This window comes from Sorex araneus, chromosome 3 (assembly GCF_027595985.1).
Source record: "Sorex araneus isolate mSorAra2 chromosome 3, mSorAra2.pri, whole genome shotgun sequence".
Lineage (NCBI taxonomy): Eukaryota > Metazoa > Chordata > Mammalia > Eulipotyphla > Soricidae > Sorex > Sorex araneus.
Genome location: NC_073304.1, coordinates 139,283,819 through 139,300,642, shown reverse-complemented (window position 1 = coordinate 139,300,642; position 16,824 = coordinate 139,283,819). Strand labels below are relative to the sequence as shown.

General features: G+C 46.3%; 2 protein-coding genes across 2 annotated transcripts in view; both read right to left on the bottom strand.

Annotated features, from left to right (window-relative positions):
* Positions 1-8,343, bottom strand: part of KAT14 (lysine acetyltransferase 14) — a 32,063-nt gene extending 23,720 nt beyond the window's left edge. Inside the window, exons 1-3 of the mRNA XM_004614404.2 lie at positions 8,079-8,343; positions 5,784-5,902; positions 417-538 (exon numbers count right to left, since the gene is read on the bottom strand). Coding sequence (XP_004614461.1) covers positions 417-538; positions 5,784-5,902; positions 8,079-8,337 — 500 coding nt within the window. The 5' untranslated portion in view covers positions 8,338-8,343. The remainder of the gene's footprint in view (positions 1-416; positions 539-5,783; positions 5,903-8,078) is intronic.
* A 314-nt stretch (positions 8,344-8,657) lies between these two features.
* LOC105943219 (protein PET117 homolog, mitochondrial) lies at positions 8,658-13,398 on the bottom strand. Its single transcript, XM_055133346.1, has 2 exons — positions 13,240-13,398; positions 8,658-8,807 (listed from the first exon to the last, which is right to left on the bottom strand). The coding sequence occupies exons 1-2, from the start codon at positions 13,333-13,335 to the stop codon at positions 8,658-8,660; spliced, it is 246 nt and encodes an 81-aa protein (XP_054989321.1). The 5' UTR covers positions 13,336-13,398.
* Positions 13,399-16,824: the final 3,426 nt, after the last annotated feature.

Sequence of the window (16,824 nt, the reverse complement as noted above, 5' to 3'; positions counted from 1 at the left end):
ACTATTAAATAACAGAAACTGGTTATTTAAGAGTATACATTTCCACCATGACTTCACACAAATAAGTTGTTGATCTCTGATTTTACCCACTCCTGACAGTACTCAGAGCTTACTCCTAGCACTGCATTCAGAAATGACTCCTGGTATTGTCTGGGGTCCATACAGGGTGCCAAGGATCAAACTTGGTTGGCTGTGTGCAAGGCAAGTGCCTTGCCTGTTGTACTATCTCTGGCCCCAAATAAGCTTCTTTTAAAGTAATTAAAAAAAATGAATTTCTTAAAAGAGAACAATATTTTCTGGAATTAAAAAAACATGCAATTAACCACATGTATTATTCTAATTCTTTAAAGAGCTAGTCTCTCAAATCCCATTTTCTCCATCATCACTGAGAAATAGTATTTTTAAAATCTTATTACCTATTCCCTAATAAAAATGTCCAATGTTTTTCAATAAAAGCGCAGATATCTTCTTTCCACCTGAAATACCCTTGGCGGCCACTTCCTTCCAGAGACAGGTTGTACATTGCCAACATCACAACCTGAAGAGGGAAGGGTGAGAGAAAAGCGTGATTAACAAGGGACTGCTCAGCTCATTGTTGCTGGGCGCTGCATCTGATCCACTCGTGTTCTCTACGGGCCACAAGTTCATAGTCATAGTCCTCAGTGAGGAAGTACTTTCCAGAAAAATAGGTAACATAAGTTCACTGCAAATGACTTCACTACACTGTATTACTGAAACACTTGTAAGTCACAGTAAGCCGCACTGTAGTACTGTCCTCCCGTTGTTCATCAATTTGCTCAAGCCGGCACCAGTAACATCTCCATTGTGAGACTTGTGGTTACTGTTTTTGGCATATGGAATATGCCACAGATAGCTTGACAGGCTCTGCCGTGCGGACAGGAAACTCTCGGTAGCTTGCTGGGCTCTCCGAGAAGGAAGGAGGAATTGAACCCGGGTCGGCCACGTGCAAGGCAAACACCCTACACACTGTGCTATAAAAATCTTAATTTATAATTTAATTTATATATTTTTTATTTATTTACTTTTTGTTTTTTGGGTCACACCCGACAATGCACTGTGGTTACTCCTGGCTCATTCACTCAGGAATTACTCCTGGCGGTGTTCAGGGAACCATATGGGATGTTGGGAATCGAACCTGGGTCAGTTGCGTGCAAGGCAAGTGCCCTACCCGCTGTGCTATCGCTCCAGCCCCAAATTTTTAATTTTTTTAATAAGCTAAATAAAATTTCAGGAAATTTTACCTTAAAAAAGAAAAGACTTCAAATACAGAACAAAGAAAAAACAGTTTAGAACACCTTTGTGAAGAAATCACTTTTAACATTTTCATTATATTCATTGTTCTTTCAAATACTTCTCTTTGCACCTACATGAAATTTTGTAGTTGTGTACTTAGACATGCACATGGACAAAACTATGAACATCATTCATGTTTCAGCCTAATAAAAATAATAAGCAGAAGTCAAGAAGGCAGCTCAAGAGGCAGCCACGGCTCCTGGCATCACATGCCCCCCCATCAGAGTCAGGCACAAGCACCACACCTGCTGGGGACCTGAATTCACTCCCAAGAAATCCCCGCCAAGGAGAAAAATTCCTTAATTATTTCCCCACTAAGCATGGCCCTAAAAACAAAGAATAGCAAGTGAATAAATAAACTTCTCCCATGAGGAGCAACCTGAAGCTGATGCTGCTTTGTAAAGAGCCTAGTAAATTGCAGCTTATGCCTCCAATAGTAATAGATAAACATAACTGATGCACATAAACTATAGTTTCTGCTGCATTAATTTATGGGGAGTCTGGTGTAAGACTCAAAAGGCCTTGGCAATTCTGAGGCTTCTATTTCCCATCCTTAAATTTACAAAAAGTGCAGATGACTGAGTTTTTCCTTCTTCCACTTATTCCTACATCGGGTCTACACTGGCCAACCTGGATCTCCCTCCCTTCACATAGTTAATGCTCATGAGGAAGTTATGGTTTAATGGATTCAGCTTAAGTTGGAGAAGATAAAGTTCTGCAGAGGAAATGGTTAAGCGATCGTTGCAGAACAATGGGAAAGAACCCAGTGCCACAAACTAGAGTTAAATACAGATCTCTGGCAAATTTTCGTATTAGGTGTATGTTGCCACAATTTTAAAGTTTAAAGAATTTTAAAGAAATACTTCAAGAAGGGCCAGAGAGAGTGCTGCAAATACAGTGCTTGCCTTGAACACAGTTGCCCCAGGTTTGGTCCTTGGCATCCCAGGTGGTCACCCAGGCCTAGCAGGAGTGAGCCTGGAGTGCAGAGGCAGGAGTAAGGCCTGAGCACAGCTGGGTTTGACCCAAAAACCAAAAAGAATGAAATATTTTACAAAAAAGAATGAAATTAGCTGCTTCTGCCAAATCTCACGAATCCTAGAGTCATAGTAACATGCATGCTTTGTGAATCTCAGCAGTAAAAACATAAAGGTCTGTGACCTTATTTCTTGACTTTTATTTATTTTTATTTTTCATTCTTTGGTCTTTGGACAACACTCGGCTATACTCGGGCTTACTCCTGGCTGTGTGCTTAAGGATCGCTCCCAGAAGTACTCAGGGGAACACATGTGATGGCAGGGATAAAACTGTGCAAAAGGACAGATCAAATGCGCAAGTGCCTTAACCTCTGTCCCATCTCTCCAATCTCTAGGGAACTATTTTTTAAAATATATATTTGGAACACTTCGTGGGTGAAAAAGTTAAATTTCACATATTTCCTTGAAAATACCTTTTCTAGTCATTTTAGTGTTTACTGTGCAAGCTAGAAACTCCATGTAAGAAGCACACCTCTCCTGGAGATTACTACCTTCAGTGAAGCCTAGCTTAGCTCTCAGCTTCCCCAGTGTCAGCTCCGGCTCAGCAATGACAAGCCAGCCGTGTGTACCACCAGATCCCACCTGGGCTCCCAAGTATCTGTAAAAACCTAGAAAAAGGAGCACAGGCAAAGAGATCCTTTCACTCTACACTACAGAAACGGGTGTACAGGACAGAAATATAAAATTTACCCTATTCGCCCAATATATATCTGGTCGAGTGTTTCCTTCATTTCAAATTGTTCATAAGTTGCCAAGGAGTTGAAGACGGACAGAAGGCATGGGAGAAAGTGCCTCTAAGTCAGGAGAGCAGAGCTCTTTACTGCTGGTATTCTGTAACAGAAACAAGCATACAGAGGGGACTGGGGATGCAGCCACTAAGTACCATGTGGCCGCAGTGGCAGCCACAAAAACCAGGAATTTTTACTTAATACTTTGGTAAATCAGTAAGAAAGTTTAAGATTTAAAAATATAGACAGTCCACAGGGCTGGAGTGATAGCACAGTGGTTAGGGTGTTTGTCTTGCACACAGCCGACCCTGGTGGGATCCTCAGCATCCCATATGGTCTCTCTGTGCACAGCCAGGAGTAATGCCTGAGTGCAGAGCCAGGGTAACCCCTGAGCATGGTCGGGTGTGACCCAAAAAGCCAAAAGAATATATATATCAGTTCACACCCCAATATATAGATGATCTGGTATCTGATAGCCTCAACAGACCGTATTCAAGACCTAGAGAGTCTCAGCTCTTTCCAGAGAGGGTGGAATTTTTGGCCACAGCCAGAACACTGGCCAGCAGTCTGCGATAAGACTTGTCAGCTCTGATTAGTGCTTCAGTACACCGGGGATTCCAATACCAGTACATCTTTGGGAAATTGAAAGATGAATTTGGGGGCTGGAGGAATAATACAGCGAACTTGTGTTTGATTCCCAGTGCCCTACGTGGTCCTGCAAGTATCTCCAGGAGCAATTCCTGAGCATAGAGCCAAACAAGACACCACACCATCTGAGCATTGGTAGATGCGTCCCAAAAAGAAAGAAAAAAAAGGATGATTTAAGTGAAGTTAGGGGCTGGAACGATAGTATGGTGGGTAGAGCATTTGCTTTGCATGCAGCCATCTCGCGGTTCGATCCCTGGCATCCCATATGGTCCCCTGAGCCAGGAGTGATTCCTGAGAGCAGAGCTAGGAGTAACCCCTGAGCAAGGTTAGGTGTGACTCTCTCCCGCCATCCCCCACCAAAAAAAAAAAAAAAAAAAGTCAAGTTAATCTAGTTCAATGTTCAAGTTGAGGGCGAAGCAACAGTGTAGTGGGTAGGATACTTGCTTTGCATGTAGCCAACCACCCCATGCGGTCCCCTGAGCCTTGCCAGAAATGATTCCTGAGTGCAGATCCAGGAGTAAATTGTGAGCACCAGGAGGTGTGGGCCCCACCCCCCAAAAAATTTCAAGTTGAGTCCTATTATTCATTGAGCGATATGTCCAGAAGCCAGTTTTTCTTTCAAAAAGCATCTCTGTAGAAAATTTATTCTAAAAAATAACAAATTAAGACAGAAACAGCCCAGCTCCAGAACCAATCTTGAAAAACGCTGCTGCCCCAGGCGGACCAGTCCAGAGAGAGAAAGTGGGAGGGCAGTGATGCTAGTCTGTCCTGGTCTAGTAAAGTATCCACGTACACTTTGAGAAAAGGATCAAAATTACAATATTCATGAGACTATACGCTCAACATAAAGTTCCCTTCAATATCTGCATATTTTCTAGAAAGTTTAAAAAGGCATTGTTGGAGCTGGAGAGATATTACTGTGGGCAGGATGCTTGCCTTGCACACAGATAACCAGGATTCAACTGGGGCACCACACACAGTTCCCCGTCATCACCAAGAGTGACCCCTGAGTGCACAGCCAGAAGTAAGCCTGAAGCATCACTGGGTGTGTCCCAAAGACCAAAGCAAATACATAAAAAAGGATAAAAAGGCTCCCTAAATTCACTACTCACAGATTTCATCAGGAAACTTCCTTAAAAAGCACTTATTACTTAAATAATAGTTTAAAACTACAACTACAATTTATAAGGAACACTTTAGTGACTTATACTGTATATCCTAAAAATCTGCTTCTCAATACTGTTTAATTCCTTCATAGCAAAAAGTGCTTTGTTTAATTAACTTATTTGCCTCTTTACTGACTAAATAAACATCCCTTCTAAACTGTGACTTCCAGAAAAATGTGAACCTCATTTCCAACTAAAATCAGTTTCAACTTATACATAAATGTCGGGGGTGGGGGGAGGGATACTGGGAACATTGGTGGTGGAGAATGGGCACTGGTGGAGGGATGGGTACTCGAACATTGACTGAAACACAGTCATTAAAGTTTATAAGTCTGTAACTATATCATGGTGATTCATTAAAATAAAAAAAATTTTTTAAAAAGCAAATAAATAAAACTGTTAAGATTTCCAAAATTACCAAGCCTGATTCATTGACCCAGCACTGAGTTATTATTTTTTTATTATGAATGCCTTTATATCTAAGCTATAAAACATACTCTATGTATCGGACTGGAGCGATAGCTCAGAGGGTAGGACATTTGCCTTGCACGTGGCCAACCTGGGTTCGATTCCTCTGTCCCTCTCAGAAAGCCTGGCGAGCTATCGAGAGTATCCCGCCCACATAGCAGAGCCTGGCAAGCTACCCGTGGCATATTTGATACGCCAAAAACAGTAACAAGTCTCACAGTGGAGATGTTACTGGTGCTCGCTAGAGCAAATCGATGAACAACGGGACCACAGTGATACAGTGCAGTGCTACTCTATGTATTATTTTCATTGTAAAAATACAAAGTGGTCCTTAAAAAGCTTGCATTTCTGACTCATTTTCTATTTAATCCAATGAATTCCTTCAGGGGCCAACCTTTTAAAACTCTAAGTCACTTTTTACTTACTTGCTGCCATGTCAGCTTCAACCTTTCATACTGTTCCTTCCCATCTTCTGAGCAATCAGAACAAGTAAACCTAAAAAAGTTATCACCCTTAAGGTAACTGAGCTGTTCCCTCAGCTGACCTAGGAGAAAAACAAAAAAAAGCACATCAGTTTGTATCTACACCAGTTAGAACTCGGAGTAAGGCTTAAGCTGGTTACCAATGTTTTGCTTTCCGTGCTGATTTTCCTTTTTTTCAGTCACCACATTCTCACAGAAAAGGAGATTTTTATTCTGCCAACATCACAGGTCATCCCCTAACTTTTAGGGTAAAAATACAAAAATACTGAAGTTTCCAACCAGTCACATTCCCGATTCCTACAGGTTTAGCTACAGTTTTTTCAGAAAATGTCCCATCTTGCACCATGGGCCGGGCATTGTGATCAGAGCTGGGAACACCCGGAACTGGGCAACAGGTAACACACTCGCCTTGCATGTGGCTGACCCGGGTTCAATCCCTGGCGCCCCATACGGTCCCTAAGCCCGCCTGAGTGACTCCCTGAATGCAAAGCCAGGGGTAAGATCTGAGCACCTCCAAGTGTGACCCAAAACCAAGAAAGAAAGAGCTGGAAACAAAACACAACACAACAGGCAGCGCCTGTTCTCAGCAGCTTATGAATGCTATGCAGCTTACACATTTGGAGGATGCAGGTAAATCATACTAGTACAGTGCTTTCTCCACCCCCACAGAGCACTGGAAGCACCCAGAGTGGTTTTGTCTAGGTCTACCCCTCAAGCAGTGGCTTTGCCTCTAGAGACAGGGCGGCAATCTTCAGGGCCATATTTCCTAGGGAATACAAAGCACTGGGAGACATGCAGCCTCCTGCAGCAACACGAAGGCCTGGGATGGAGCTCAGTGGTAGAAGCCACGTTTCCAAACCTTGGTACTGAAAGTAAAACCAAGGGTGGGCAACCCATAGTAAGAGAGCTAGAAAAAGTGGGAGGTCTACAGGGGACTTGACAGAGTGGAATTAGCCAGGTAAAGAGAAGTGCTGGGGGTGAGTGCTGTTATGGAGACTAGAGAGACTGCATCTCTATAGTCCAAGAAAATTCAAAGTCCTACATAGAATGAATTGTGGGTAGAGGGGCGTCCGTTTGGGAAAGTGGGGGCGGAGGGCATGGTTCAAGTTCACCCTAACTGCAAAGTCTGCTTCTATGTGGGAATAAAAGGATACCAAGGATAGAGGACAAAGTTGGTACATGACCCCATCACAAAGGACAATTTAAAATGTAACCTGAGAGGTTAGGGGGAAAATCATTAAGATTTTCTAGAACCCAAGAGAAGCTCAGAAGCAAAGAACTAGCTAACAGGTCGGACATTCTAGTTTTGTTCTCTGTGAAAATGTCATTAATTACTAATCCATCTTAAAAACATTTCCACCCGGGGCTGGAGTGATAGCACAGCGGGTAGGGCGTTTGCCTTGCACGCGACCGACCCGGGTTCGAATCCCAGCATCCCATATGGTCCCCTGAGCACCGCCAGGGGTAATTCCTGAGTTAAGAGCCAGGAGTAACCCCTGTGTATCGCCAGGTGTGACCCAAAAACCAAAAAAAAAAAAAAAAACATTTCCACCCAACCAGAGGATGACTCAAAAGACCTGATCCACCATGTACATAAATCTGACCCACTCACAAGTTCCATTACATGAAGAATTCCTTAAATACATATGTGCATATGACTTTCTGCCCAACCGAAAAGTTCTGTTTGGGTAAGAGTGGTGCTGGCTGGAAGAGCACTCCAAGAGAGGCAGGAAGCAGGAAGACTGAGGATGTGGAAGCAGAGCGGACACAACTCTTGTAAGTGTAACAAGGAGGAGAGAAAGCAGGAAAACACAAATAACCCCAAACAAAGGGCACGAAATACTCCTAAACTGCTAATTCTGATCTGACTTAAATATCCAATCAGTTATGTATCACTATGAACTGGAATGATCATCCTATAACTTTGCCTTTAATTTAGTCCCATGTGATCTTATTAGAGATACTTACGTAACCTTACGCTCTTAAACATGATCTAGAGAAATGTAGCTAAGTCTTTAACACAGATTTCCAATTTTCTAATTTTTATTGGGTTACCAACCAAGAACATTCATTTAACAGTGTGACAGGTTGACAGTCATTTCTATTAGTACAGGTGTTGTCTGATATAAACTGGTAGCAATCCACCAAACTAATTTGATTATCTTTGGTTAAGGTCTCTTTTACATTCGTGTTTCACAGGTTAGAAAAACAAACCAAAGAAATCGAGAGGCTCCTTACTGGCTGGAATCCACTTCTGGCACTTGTCACAGAAGTAAGAGAGCTGCTCCTCCAGCCACGACACGTCACCTTCATCACTGTTGAGGGAATCCCCGCTCTGGTCATGAGACAAGTCCACAGACGCCTGATCTTCAGACTCGACAATCAGGAGCGTCTCCCCCTCCACTTCCCCCTCCTCCAGTCCTTCTGAGGTAGATGTTCTTGTGGCTTCATCATCGTGCCGACTTATCAGACCACTCAGGTGGATGTTACTATCCATCCCTTTCTTCTTCTGGGCCAGAAGTGTTTTGCGGCAGTAACCTAAATTACTGTGCTGGCCCACAAGCTACAGGAGCTAACAGCCTGTAGACAGCAACTCTTCAGGTTATCTGCTGGCTTCTTTACTCAACCCTAAGGGCTTCCTTCCAAAGCAACAATTTAGAATATATGATCCATTGCTTACTCTTTTTTTTAAAATCAAGTTTAAATGGACAAGGCGTCAAGAAAAGGCTGGCAATCTACCTCACTAAACTATTCTCCACCCACACAGAGACACAAACACACTTGACACTGTCCTTCCACTGACATCTCTTGTTCAAGTCATGTTTTTTGTGATCCCTTTGTCAATGACATCTTCTCTCTTTCTGCTTCAAGTTGCTCAGTTAAAGTAATCTGTTCTCTCAAAAGACGAATGTTTTCTTTTTTCCGATTCTGTCTCTCAATGTCCCTGATCACGCCGTAATGAAGTCTCTAAAAATGTAAAAAACAGGTTTCAGTAACACCCTGAACAGGTGGCTCCATTCCTGTACCATTCAAATCCCCAAAAAAGTGTTACCAAAATTTAAGATTTCAAATATTCAATTACTGTTTTAATTTTCTAAATGAATGTAAAACATAATTAGGAAACAATCAAGTTAATTTGACACTGTGCTAATACTTTTATTACTAAAATAAATTCCTGCCATATTTTAAGAAATTCTTCATTTGGTATAGAACAGAGGCTTCTTAAACTGGCAACAACAGGTGTGTGTGTGTGTGTGTGTGTGTGTGTGTGTGTGTATGTGTGTGTGTGTGTATACACACAAATCAGACATTTACTGAAAGTTATAAAAAAATTAACTTTAAAACATTTTGTTGCTGTTACTGGGCCAGGCCTGTGGAGCTCAGGGGTCACTCCTGGTGGTACCTGCAGGACCATAAGTGGCGCCAGGGACTGAATCTGGGTTAGCTACATGCAAGACAGATGCCCTGCCCACAATACTATCACTCCAGGCCTTAAAAGGTTTCTTTTTTAAGTCTACTGGTTAAGGAGCAAGGATATGAGGGCCAGAGAAACAGTACTGCAGGTACGGTGCTTGCCTTACATGTGGCTGAGCCAGGTTCAATCCCTGGCACCCTGTATGGTCCCCTAATCCCTGCAAGGAATAATCCCTGAGGGCAGAGCCAGGATAAACCCCGAGCACTGCTGGGTTTGGCCCAACACACACACACACACACACACACACGCGCGCGCGCGCGCACACACACTGCAAGGCACACCCCCTACCTGCTGTACCTGCTGTATTATCTCTCTGGCCCTATCATGCCTATACTAAAAATTCGCCCCAAGTATCCACTTCCTGGATCTCCTCCACTTAGAACTTCACTTGCTATTAAAGGTCGTTGGGAATTTAAGAGTCCTGGGGCTGAAAACTGAAAACCCACTTTCTTTTTTTTTTTTTTTTTGCTTTTTGGGTCACACCTGGCGATGCACAGGGGTTACTCCTGGCTCTGCACTCAGGAATTACCCCTGGCCGTGCTCAGGGGACCATATGGGATGCTGGGATTTGAACCTGGGTCGGCCGCGTGCAAGGCAAGCGCCCTACCCGCTGTGCTATCTCTCCAGCCCAAAAACCCACTTTCTTGAGTCCTGAGCAGCCTGGTAAGACTCCAAGGTCAGAAGTGGAAGTGTGGGCCCGAGACAGAGCTCCGTGGGCTAAATGCACACTCTGCGTGTGGGGGCCCACTCCCCTCCCTGCACCACAAGGTCCCGAGGCACCCTTGGGAGCTGTCCCCAAGCACAGATCCAGGAGCAGCCCATTTGCGAGCGTGGGTAAAAAATAAAACCCAAACAAACAAGAAACAATGAAAGAAGTGAAGGTTGCTCAAGCGCTCTCCTTTCCCTCGACCATTTCTACCCTCCTAGGCTCGGTACCCCAGGACTGTGGCTCGCAGGCACAGGCCCACAGGTGGGAGAGGGCTTAAACCAAAGGTGTGCCACAGTGGCAATAACTGCCCCATATGCAGACAAGTGCCAGTTGGATGATGTAAAAAGGCAAAAAAATGCTGCACCAGGACATTCTTACACCACCCCATCCCACATCTGGAATCATTCCTTCCACATCTGCTGAAGATCTACCCTTTCTCAAATGTCATCATAGACTTTTCCGCATTTGCTACCTTCCTCCAATGTTCAAGTCTATCCTGATTACCTCAAATATCCTTTGTTTGGAGGCCATAGCCGGTGGTACTCAGACTTACTCCTGGCTTTGCACTCAGGAATGCTGGCAGGCTCAGGGGACCACATGGGACACTGAGGACCAAACTCAGGTCAGCCACTGTGCAAGGCAAGCACACTACTCGCTGTACTCTCTCTCCAGCCCCTCAAACATCTTTCTTGTAATTTTGACACCTACCTTGCCAACAACATTCAACAAGACCTCTTCACTGTTGTAACAGACACTTACACATATGGCTCCTTAAGTAGTATTGTTCTCCTATGTCCAGTGAAGACTAGAGATGGTATATACAGAGTTTAGTAGAGTTGGCGGGACTGGAGCAATAGCACAGAGGGTAGGTGTTTGCCTTGCATGCGGCCAACCCAGGTTTGATTCCTCCGTGCCTCTCAGAGAGCCCGGCAAGCTACCGAGAGTATCCTGCCCACACAGTAGAGCCTGGCAAGCTATCCGTGATATATTCGATATGCCAAAAACAGTACCAGCAAGTCTCACAATGAGATGTTACTGTTCATCAACTCAAGCAAACTAATGAACAAAGGGACAACAGTGCTACAGTACAGTTGGGTCGTCTCAAAATGATCAGAATTAACAATTATTACTTCTTGCTTCCTTGAACCTTCCAAGGTACTCATGGTGTGGGCATCTGCCCTACTCTCTCCCCTGCTAGACATTAAGTCCACTACTAATGACTGGATGTAAAACAACACAAGTGGGCCGGAAAGAAAGTGCAGAGGGTGTGGCGCCTGGCTTACACGATGCGGTTCCATCAGCACCGGCAGCACATGCGTTCTCCAGTGACTGCGCATGGGCACCACTGGGTCCAACCCCAGAAACAAAACGTAAGATAAAATAAAACAAATGGAGGCTGGGCAGATAGTGGGGGCCCTGCTTTGCATATCACTGACCCAGGTTCAGTCGTCGAAACTCCCTACCGTCCACCGAGAGTGATCCCTGAGTGGAGAGCCCTGAGTACTGCCTGGGTGTGGGCCTCAATCCCCCCAAAATAGTAATAGTAATAATAATTTTTAAAAAAGGTTTCTGGCAACATTCGCTTCCTAACTTTCAAATACATAAATCTTTCTATTCCACCCTTCTTTTCTAACTGTGATTCTCAACACCAGCTGCTGTTCGAATGCCTTCTGAGAAGGCCTACGGCAGAGAGCCATCCTCAGGACACTCTGGTACTAGGCTGGAGCCCAGCCCCCACACTGTGAAGATTCCCCAGAAAACAAGACCTGCAGGGAAGCTTCACCACCAACTTCCCATCCCTACCCCAACTCTAAATATCCCAGTCGTGGGTGCAGTGCTATTCACCAGCACAAATACAAGGTATTTGCCTTGCACATGACCAAACCCTGGTGTTTTCCCCAGCATCACATACAATCCCAAGTGATCCCTGATTACAGAGCCAGGGGTAAGCTTTGAGTCCTACTGGGTATGACACAAAACAAAACAAAATGAAATTAATAAAGTCCAAATCTTCAAGGTCCTAGGGGCTACATCTGATACACCATTCTCCATTTCCTCTCAGTTGTTTTTCTGGATCACCTTATTCTTCATCCCCTCCTGCAGACAGGGATACAGGCCCCTAATCCAAAAGTTACCTCTTTATAACCAGCGCTTGATCCCCAACTCCAACCTCTTCCCTGATCTTCCGTCATCACTGGCAGTCTTCACACTCTGTCAAATAAACTTCACTGATACCTAGAGTACCTCTGACCCTACATAACAGAAAAGAGGATGGGGCAGGCAGGGGTCGGGGACCTCCAGCACTGAAGTGGCTTAGAAATGTGCTACAGGTATTAAACTACTGAGTCAATAACACTGCAAGCATGAGACTCACGCTACAATAACCAAACTTAAAAAACGTGTCAGCGAGGCAGGCTGGGAGGAACCTGAAGAGCAGATCATTGGTGCAGATAAGTAAGCAGCCACTGGTGGTGGAACTGGTGCAGAAACAATATATGCCTGAAACAAAACTATGGTGTAATATGTAACTGTTTAGTGATTTATTGAAAACTGAATTTTAATGCATAACAGTGCCCTAATCAAAAAAATTTTAAAGGGTGATGGCCAGTGGGCACTAAACTAAAAACTAAAAACACAACACCAACTTCCCCTTGCCAAAACTCCGATGCCACGCGTTTCCCCTCTTCCTCTCCCCCACTAACAAAGACCTCCTAAGTTCCTTCTCCGACCAGACTGATGCCCCCGGCCCCCCGGCGCACCCCTCCCCGCTGGCCGGCCCGCGCGCGTCCCCCCCCCCCCCACTCGCGACGTCCACTCTCGCCCCGGGGACAGGGTCATCGCCACCTCCCCGGCTCAGGAAGAAGCGCTTCCGCATCTCGGGTCCCCAACCTTCAGCCCCCAGCACAGAGTCGCCGATTGTCAGTTTCGGCGGCGAAACCACGGGCCGCGGGGCCCCGAGAGGCGACGGCGGAAGGAGGCAGCGGGGCGGGGGCCGCGCCTCGGCCACCCCCACCCGGCGGACCCGCCCCGACGGCCGCGGAGACCGGGCGGGCCCCGCACGTGCACGTCCGGCCCGCGCCCCGCGAGGGGAGGAGACAGGGCCGCCGGGCGGCCGCGGCGGGGCGCGGGGACCCTCCTACGGCCCGCGCCGACCGGCCGGGCCACCGGGGCCACCCCCCACCCGCCCCCGGGCAGCGCGCGGCCAGGACGCCGACCTGCTGGTCCAGCCGCTGCTTCAGATGCACGCCGGCCACCGTGGCCGTGGTCAGCAGCACCGACAGGCCCAGCACCACCTTGGAGCTCCTCGACATCCCCGCGCCCGCCGGCCCCGCCGCCCCGCCGCCGCCGCGCGCCGCCTCCCGCCGCAGGCCCGACGGCTCGAGCGCAGAGCCCGGCCGGGAGGCGCCAGGCGCGAGCAGTCGAGAGCCGAGCGCGCCCCGCCGCCCGCGGGGAGCGGTGGCTCCGGAGCAGACCAGGGGGCCCCTGGAGCTTCGGGGGTCCCGTCACGCCGAGGGGCCACCTAGACAAAGGGCCATGCCCGGAGCTGGCCCGCAATCTTGCCCGGATGTTGGGGTTTTCATTTCAGCCTGGTTCCTCCTCATCCTATCCCATGAATCTCTAATGTTACCTAATTTTTTTAAAGTTTATTTCCTGTTCTTTGTTGATAGTTTCCTTTCCCTTGTCCTTGGGCTCACTGGTTTAATTTTTGCCCTCCGCCGTTCTGCCATTCCGCCCTTCTGTTGTCTTGTTTTGTTTCGTTTCGTTTTGTTTTTAATTCAACTACTGTATTCCTTCTTTGTTAGAGCAAACCTGGTGGTGCTCAGGGGACCACGTCAGCCAGGGCTGGAACTCGGGGCTCCTGCATGTAAAGCATGTGTGCGCTCCAGCCCTCTGAGCTATCTTCCCAGCCCCAGCTACTGTCTTCTTTAACTCAATGATTTCGGTTTGGTCTTTTCTCATACTTTCTCTATCCTTGTTAATGTTCTCTTGCATTGATTGCCTCATTTCAACCTTTCCAGAGGCATCCCTGGGGAATGTTGGGGTGGAATTCTTAGGTGATACTATGCTGACCTTTCTTCCAAACCGCTCCTTCTGATCTTTGTGCTGCTATGCTTTGCTTATTACCGGCTTCACTAACATTGCCATCATTGCTTTCTTGGTAGGGGAGGTACCTGGAGAACATGGATTTTTTTAGCAGGTGGAGAGGGCAAACTTCTTTTTTTCTCTTGGTTTTGGGGCCACTCCCAACAGGGCTTAGGGCTTACTTCTGGCTTCTGCTCAGGAATCACTCCTGGCTGTGCTTGGGGACCCCTGTGGGGTACCCAAGATGGAACCCAGGTCAGCTATATACAAAGCAAATGCGTGCCTGCTTTACTATTTCTCTGACCCAATTTGAACTTGTTCTTGTATGAGCTGGTTGATGAGGCTCATGTCAAAGTGTGTGTGCTATAACTTCTGTTTAGTATAAAAGAATTTGTCAAGACAGGGCCAAGATGACCCAATAGGGAGAACCTGTATTTATATTCTCCTGCATTCACTTCAGAGTCTACACCAAGAGTTGAACTAATCACAAAATGTCCTCAGGACTCTGAGCAAGAGGCAAAAGGAGGGGCTGGAGCAAAAGCACAGAGGGTAGGGCGTTTGCCTTGCACGGCCGACCCGGGTTCGATTCCCAGCATCCCATAGGGTCCCCCGAGCACTGCCAGGAGTAATTCCTGAGTGCATGAGCCAGAAGTAACCCCTGTGCGTCGCTGGGTGTGACCCAAGAAGCGAAAAAACAAACAAACAAAAAAAGAGGTAAAAGGAAAACCTCCAGTTTCAAGAGAAGGCACCTTCTTCAGCTGGTACCAAAACACACCAGGCTACAATCCAGCGGTGCACAGCCAGGCAGGACCATGCTTCAGCTGCAGCCTCCTTCAACCTGGCTGAATGCAAGGAGCCCTGCAAAGAGATGGAGCAGGGAACGTTTGCCTGAAATCCTGGCATGCAAGGGTAGCAGGAGAACTCCCAGAGAGGAGAGAGGGATGCCCTCACCAAGAAAGAGCACACGACACTAAACTGCAATTGGGAAGGAATCTCTAAGCCTCCTGCCTACCACCAGTAAGACTAAATCAAAGGAGGAATTCATCTGTTTTGATTAATTAAAAAGTAAAGCCTGAGGGATGGAGCAATAGCACAGTGGTGGGGGGGATTTTTCTTGTATGCATTCGACCTGGGTTCGATCCCCGCATCCCAAATGGTCCCCTGAGCACAGTCAAGAGTGATTCCTGAGTGCAGAGCCAGAAGTAACCCCTGAGCATCACCAGGTATGACCCAAAAAGCCAAAATAATAAAGCCTGAAAAGAACTGCAAGATCTTTTTCAAACTCCCTGATGAAGTGGTTTTCAAAGCAATAATCTTAATGGTGTCCACTGAAATTAGGCAATCAGGAAGAGAATTTTAACAAAGATAGAGAAGTATGAGAAAAATCCAAACAGAAATGATTGAACTAAAGAAGACAGTGGGTGGGTGGCGCTGGAGCAATAGCACAGCAGGTAGGGCATTTACCTTGCACACAGTCGGCCGACCCAGGTTCGATTCCCAGCATCCCATATGGTCCCTTGAGCACCACCAGGAGTAATTCCTGAGTGCAGAGCCAGGAGGAACCCCTGTGCATCACCAGGTGTGACCCAAAGAGCAAAACAAAACAAAAAGACAGTGGGTGGGACTGGAGAGATGGCGCAAAGGGCTGGAACACGTGCGTGCTTGGCAAGGCTTGGCATGATCTCCTGAGCACCGTCAGCTTTGCGCCCACAAGGAAGGAATAAAGTAACTGTATTAAAAACCACAATAGAGAAACTAAACAGCAGAATTACAGAATACTATGACTATATCAGTGAGCTCAAGGAGAAGGGAAAGACAGACTGGAGCAATAGTGTGTGGGTAGGGCATTAGTCTTGCACATGGCTGACCTAGGTTCAATCCCCAGCACCCCATATGGTAGTTCCTTGAGCACTGCCAGGTTTGTTCCCTGAGTGCAGAGCCAGGAGTAAGCCCTGAGCACTCCCTTCTGTGATCTAACCTCCCCCACCCCAAAAAAGAACAGGAGAAAAACCCAAATTTGTAAAAATTTAAGATAACTTAAGAGATTTATGCAATAGCAATGAGGGGAACAATGTTTGTATTATAGGGTTCCAAAATAAGAATAAGAATTCTTAAAAAAATTCCTTTTTCATTAAAAAAATTTTTTTAATTGAATTGCAGTGATCTACACAGTTACAAAGTTGTTCATGATTGGGTTTCAGTCACACAATGTGCCACACCCGTCCCTTCATCAGTGTACATTTCCCACCACCAATGGTCCCAGTTTCCCTGCTGCTCCCCTTCCCACCTGCCTCTGTGGGAGGCTTTTCTTTCCCTCTCTCTCTCAAGAGGAAGAATTCTTAGTTGAAGAGCAGGGCCAAAGTAACAGTAGAGCAGGTACGGCATTTCCGTCCTACCCCAGTACCTCATGTGGTCCTCTAGGCCCCGCCAGGAGTGATCCCTGACCACAGAGCCAGGAGTAAACCCCAAACACAGCCCAGTGTGACCCAAAACCAAAACCATAAAAATAGAATAGATAAAGTGCTAAATAAAATCGATCTCAAACCAAGAATACACTTTTCAGATAAGTTATCATTCAGATTCAAGAAATGATAGACAGCTTTCTGAAAAGCAAGTGGTAAAAGGATTTGTGACCATTGAACTGGCTCTTCAGGAACTCTCCCAGGGTCTTCTGAAACACGCGCAGAAATCCCATTCAGAAGCAGTAAGGTACTTTA

Excerpts from the sequence above, each read along its gene's own strand:
- LOC105943219 (XM_055133346.1), bottom strand. The coding sequence starts at position 13,335 with ATGTCGAGGAGCTCCAAGGTGGTGCTGGGCCTGTCGGTGCTGCTGACC. Across the intron at positions 8,808-13,239 it reads AGCAGCGGCTGGACCAGCAG|AGACTTCATTACGGCGTGAT; the intron begins GTCGGCGTCCTG and ends TTACATTTTTAG.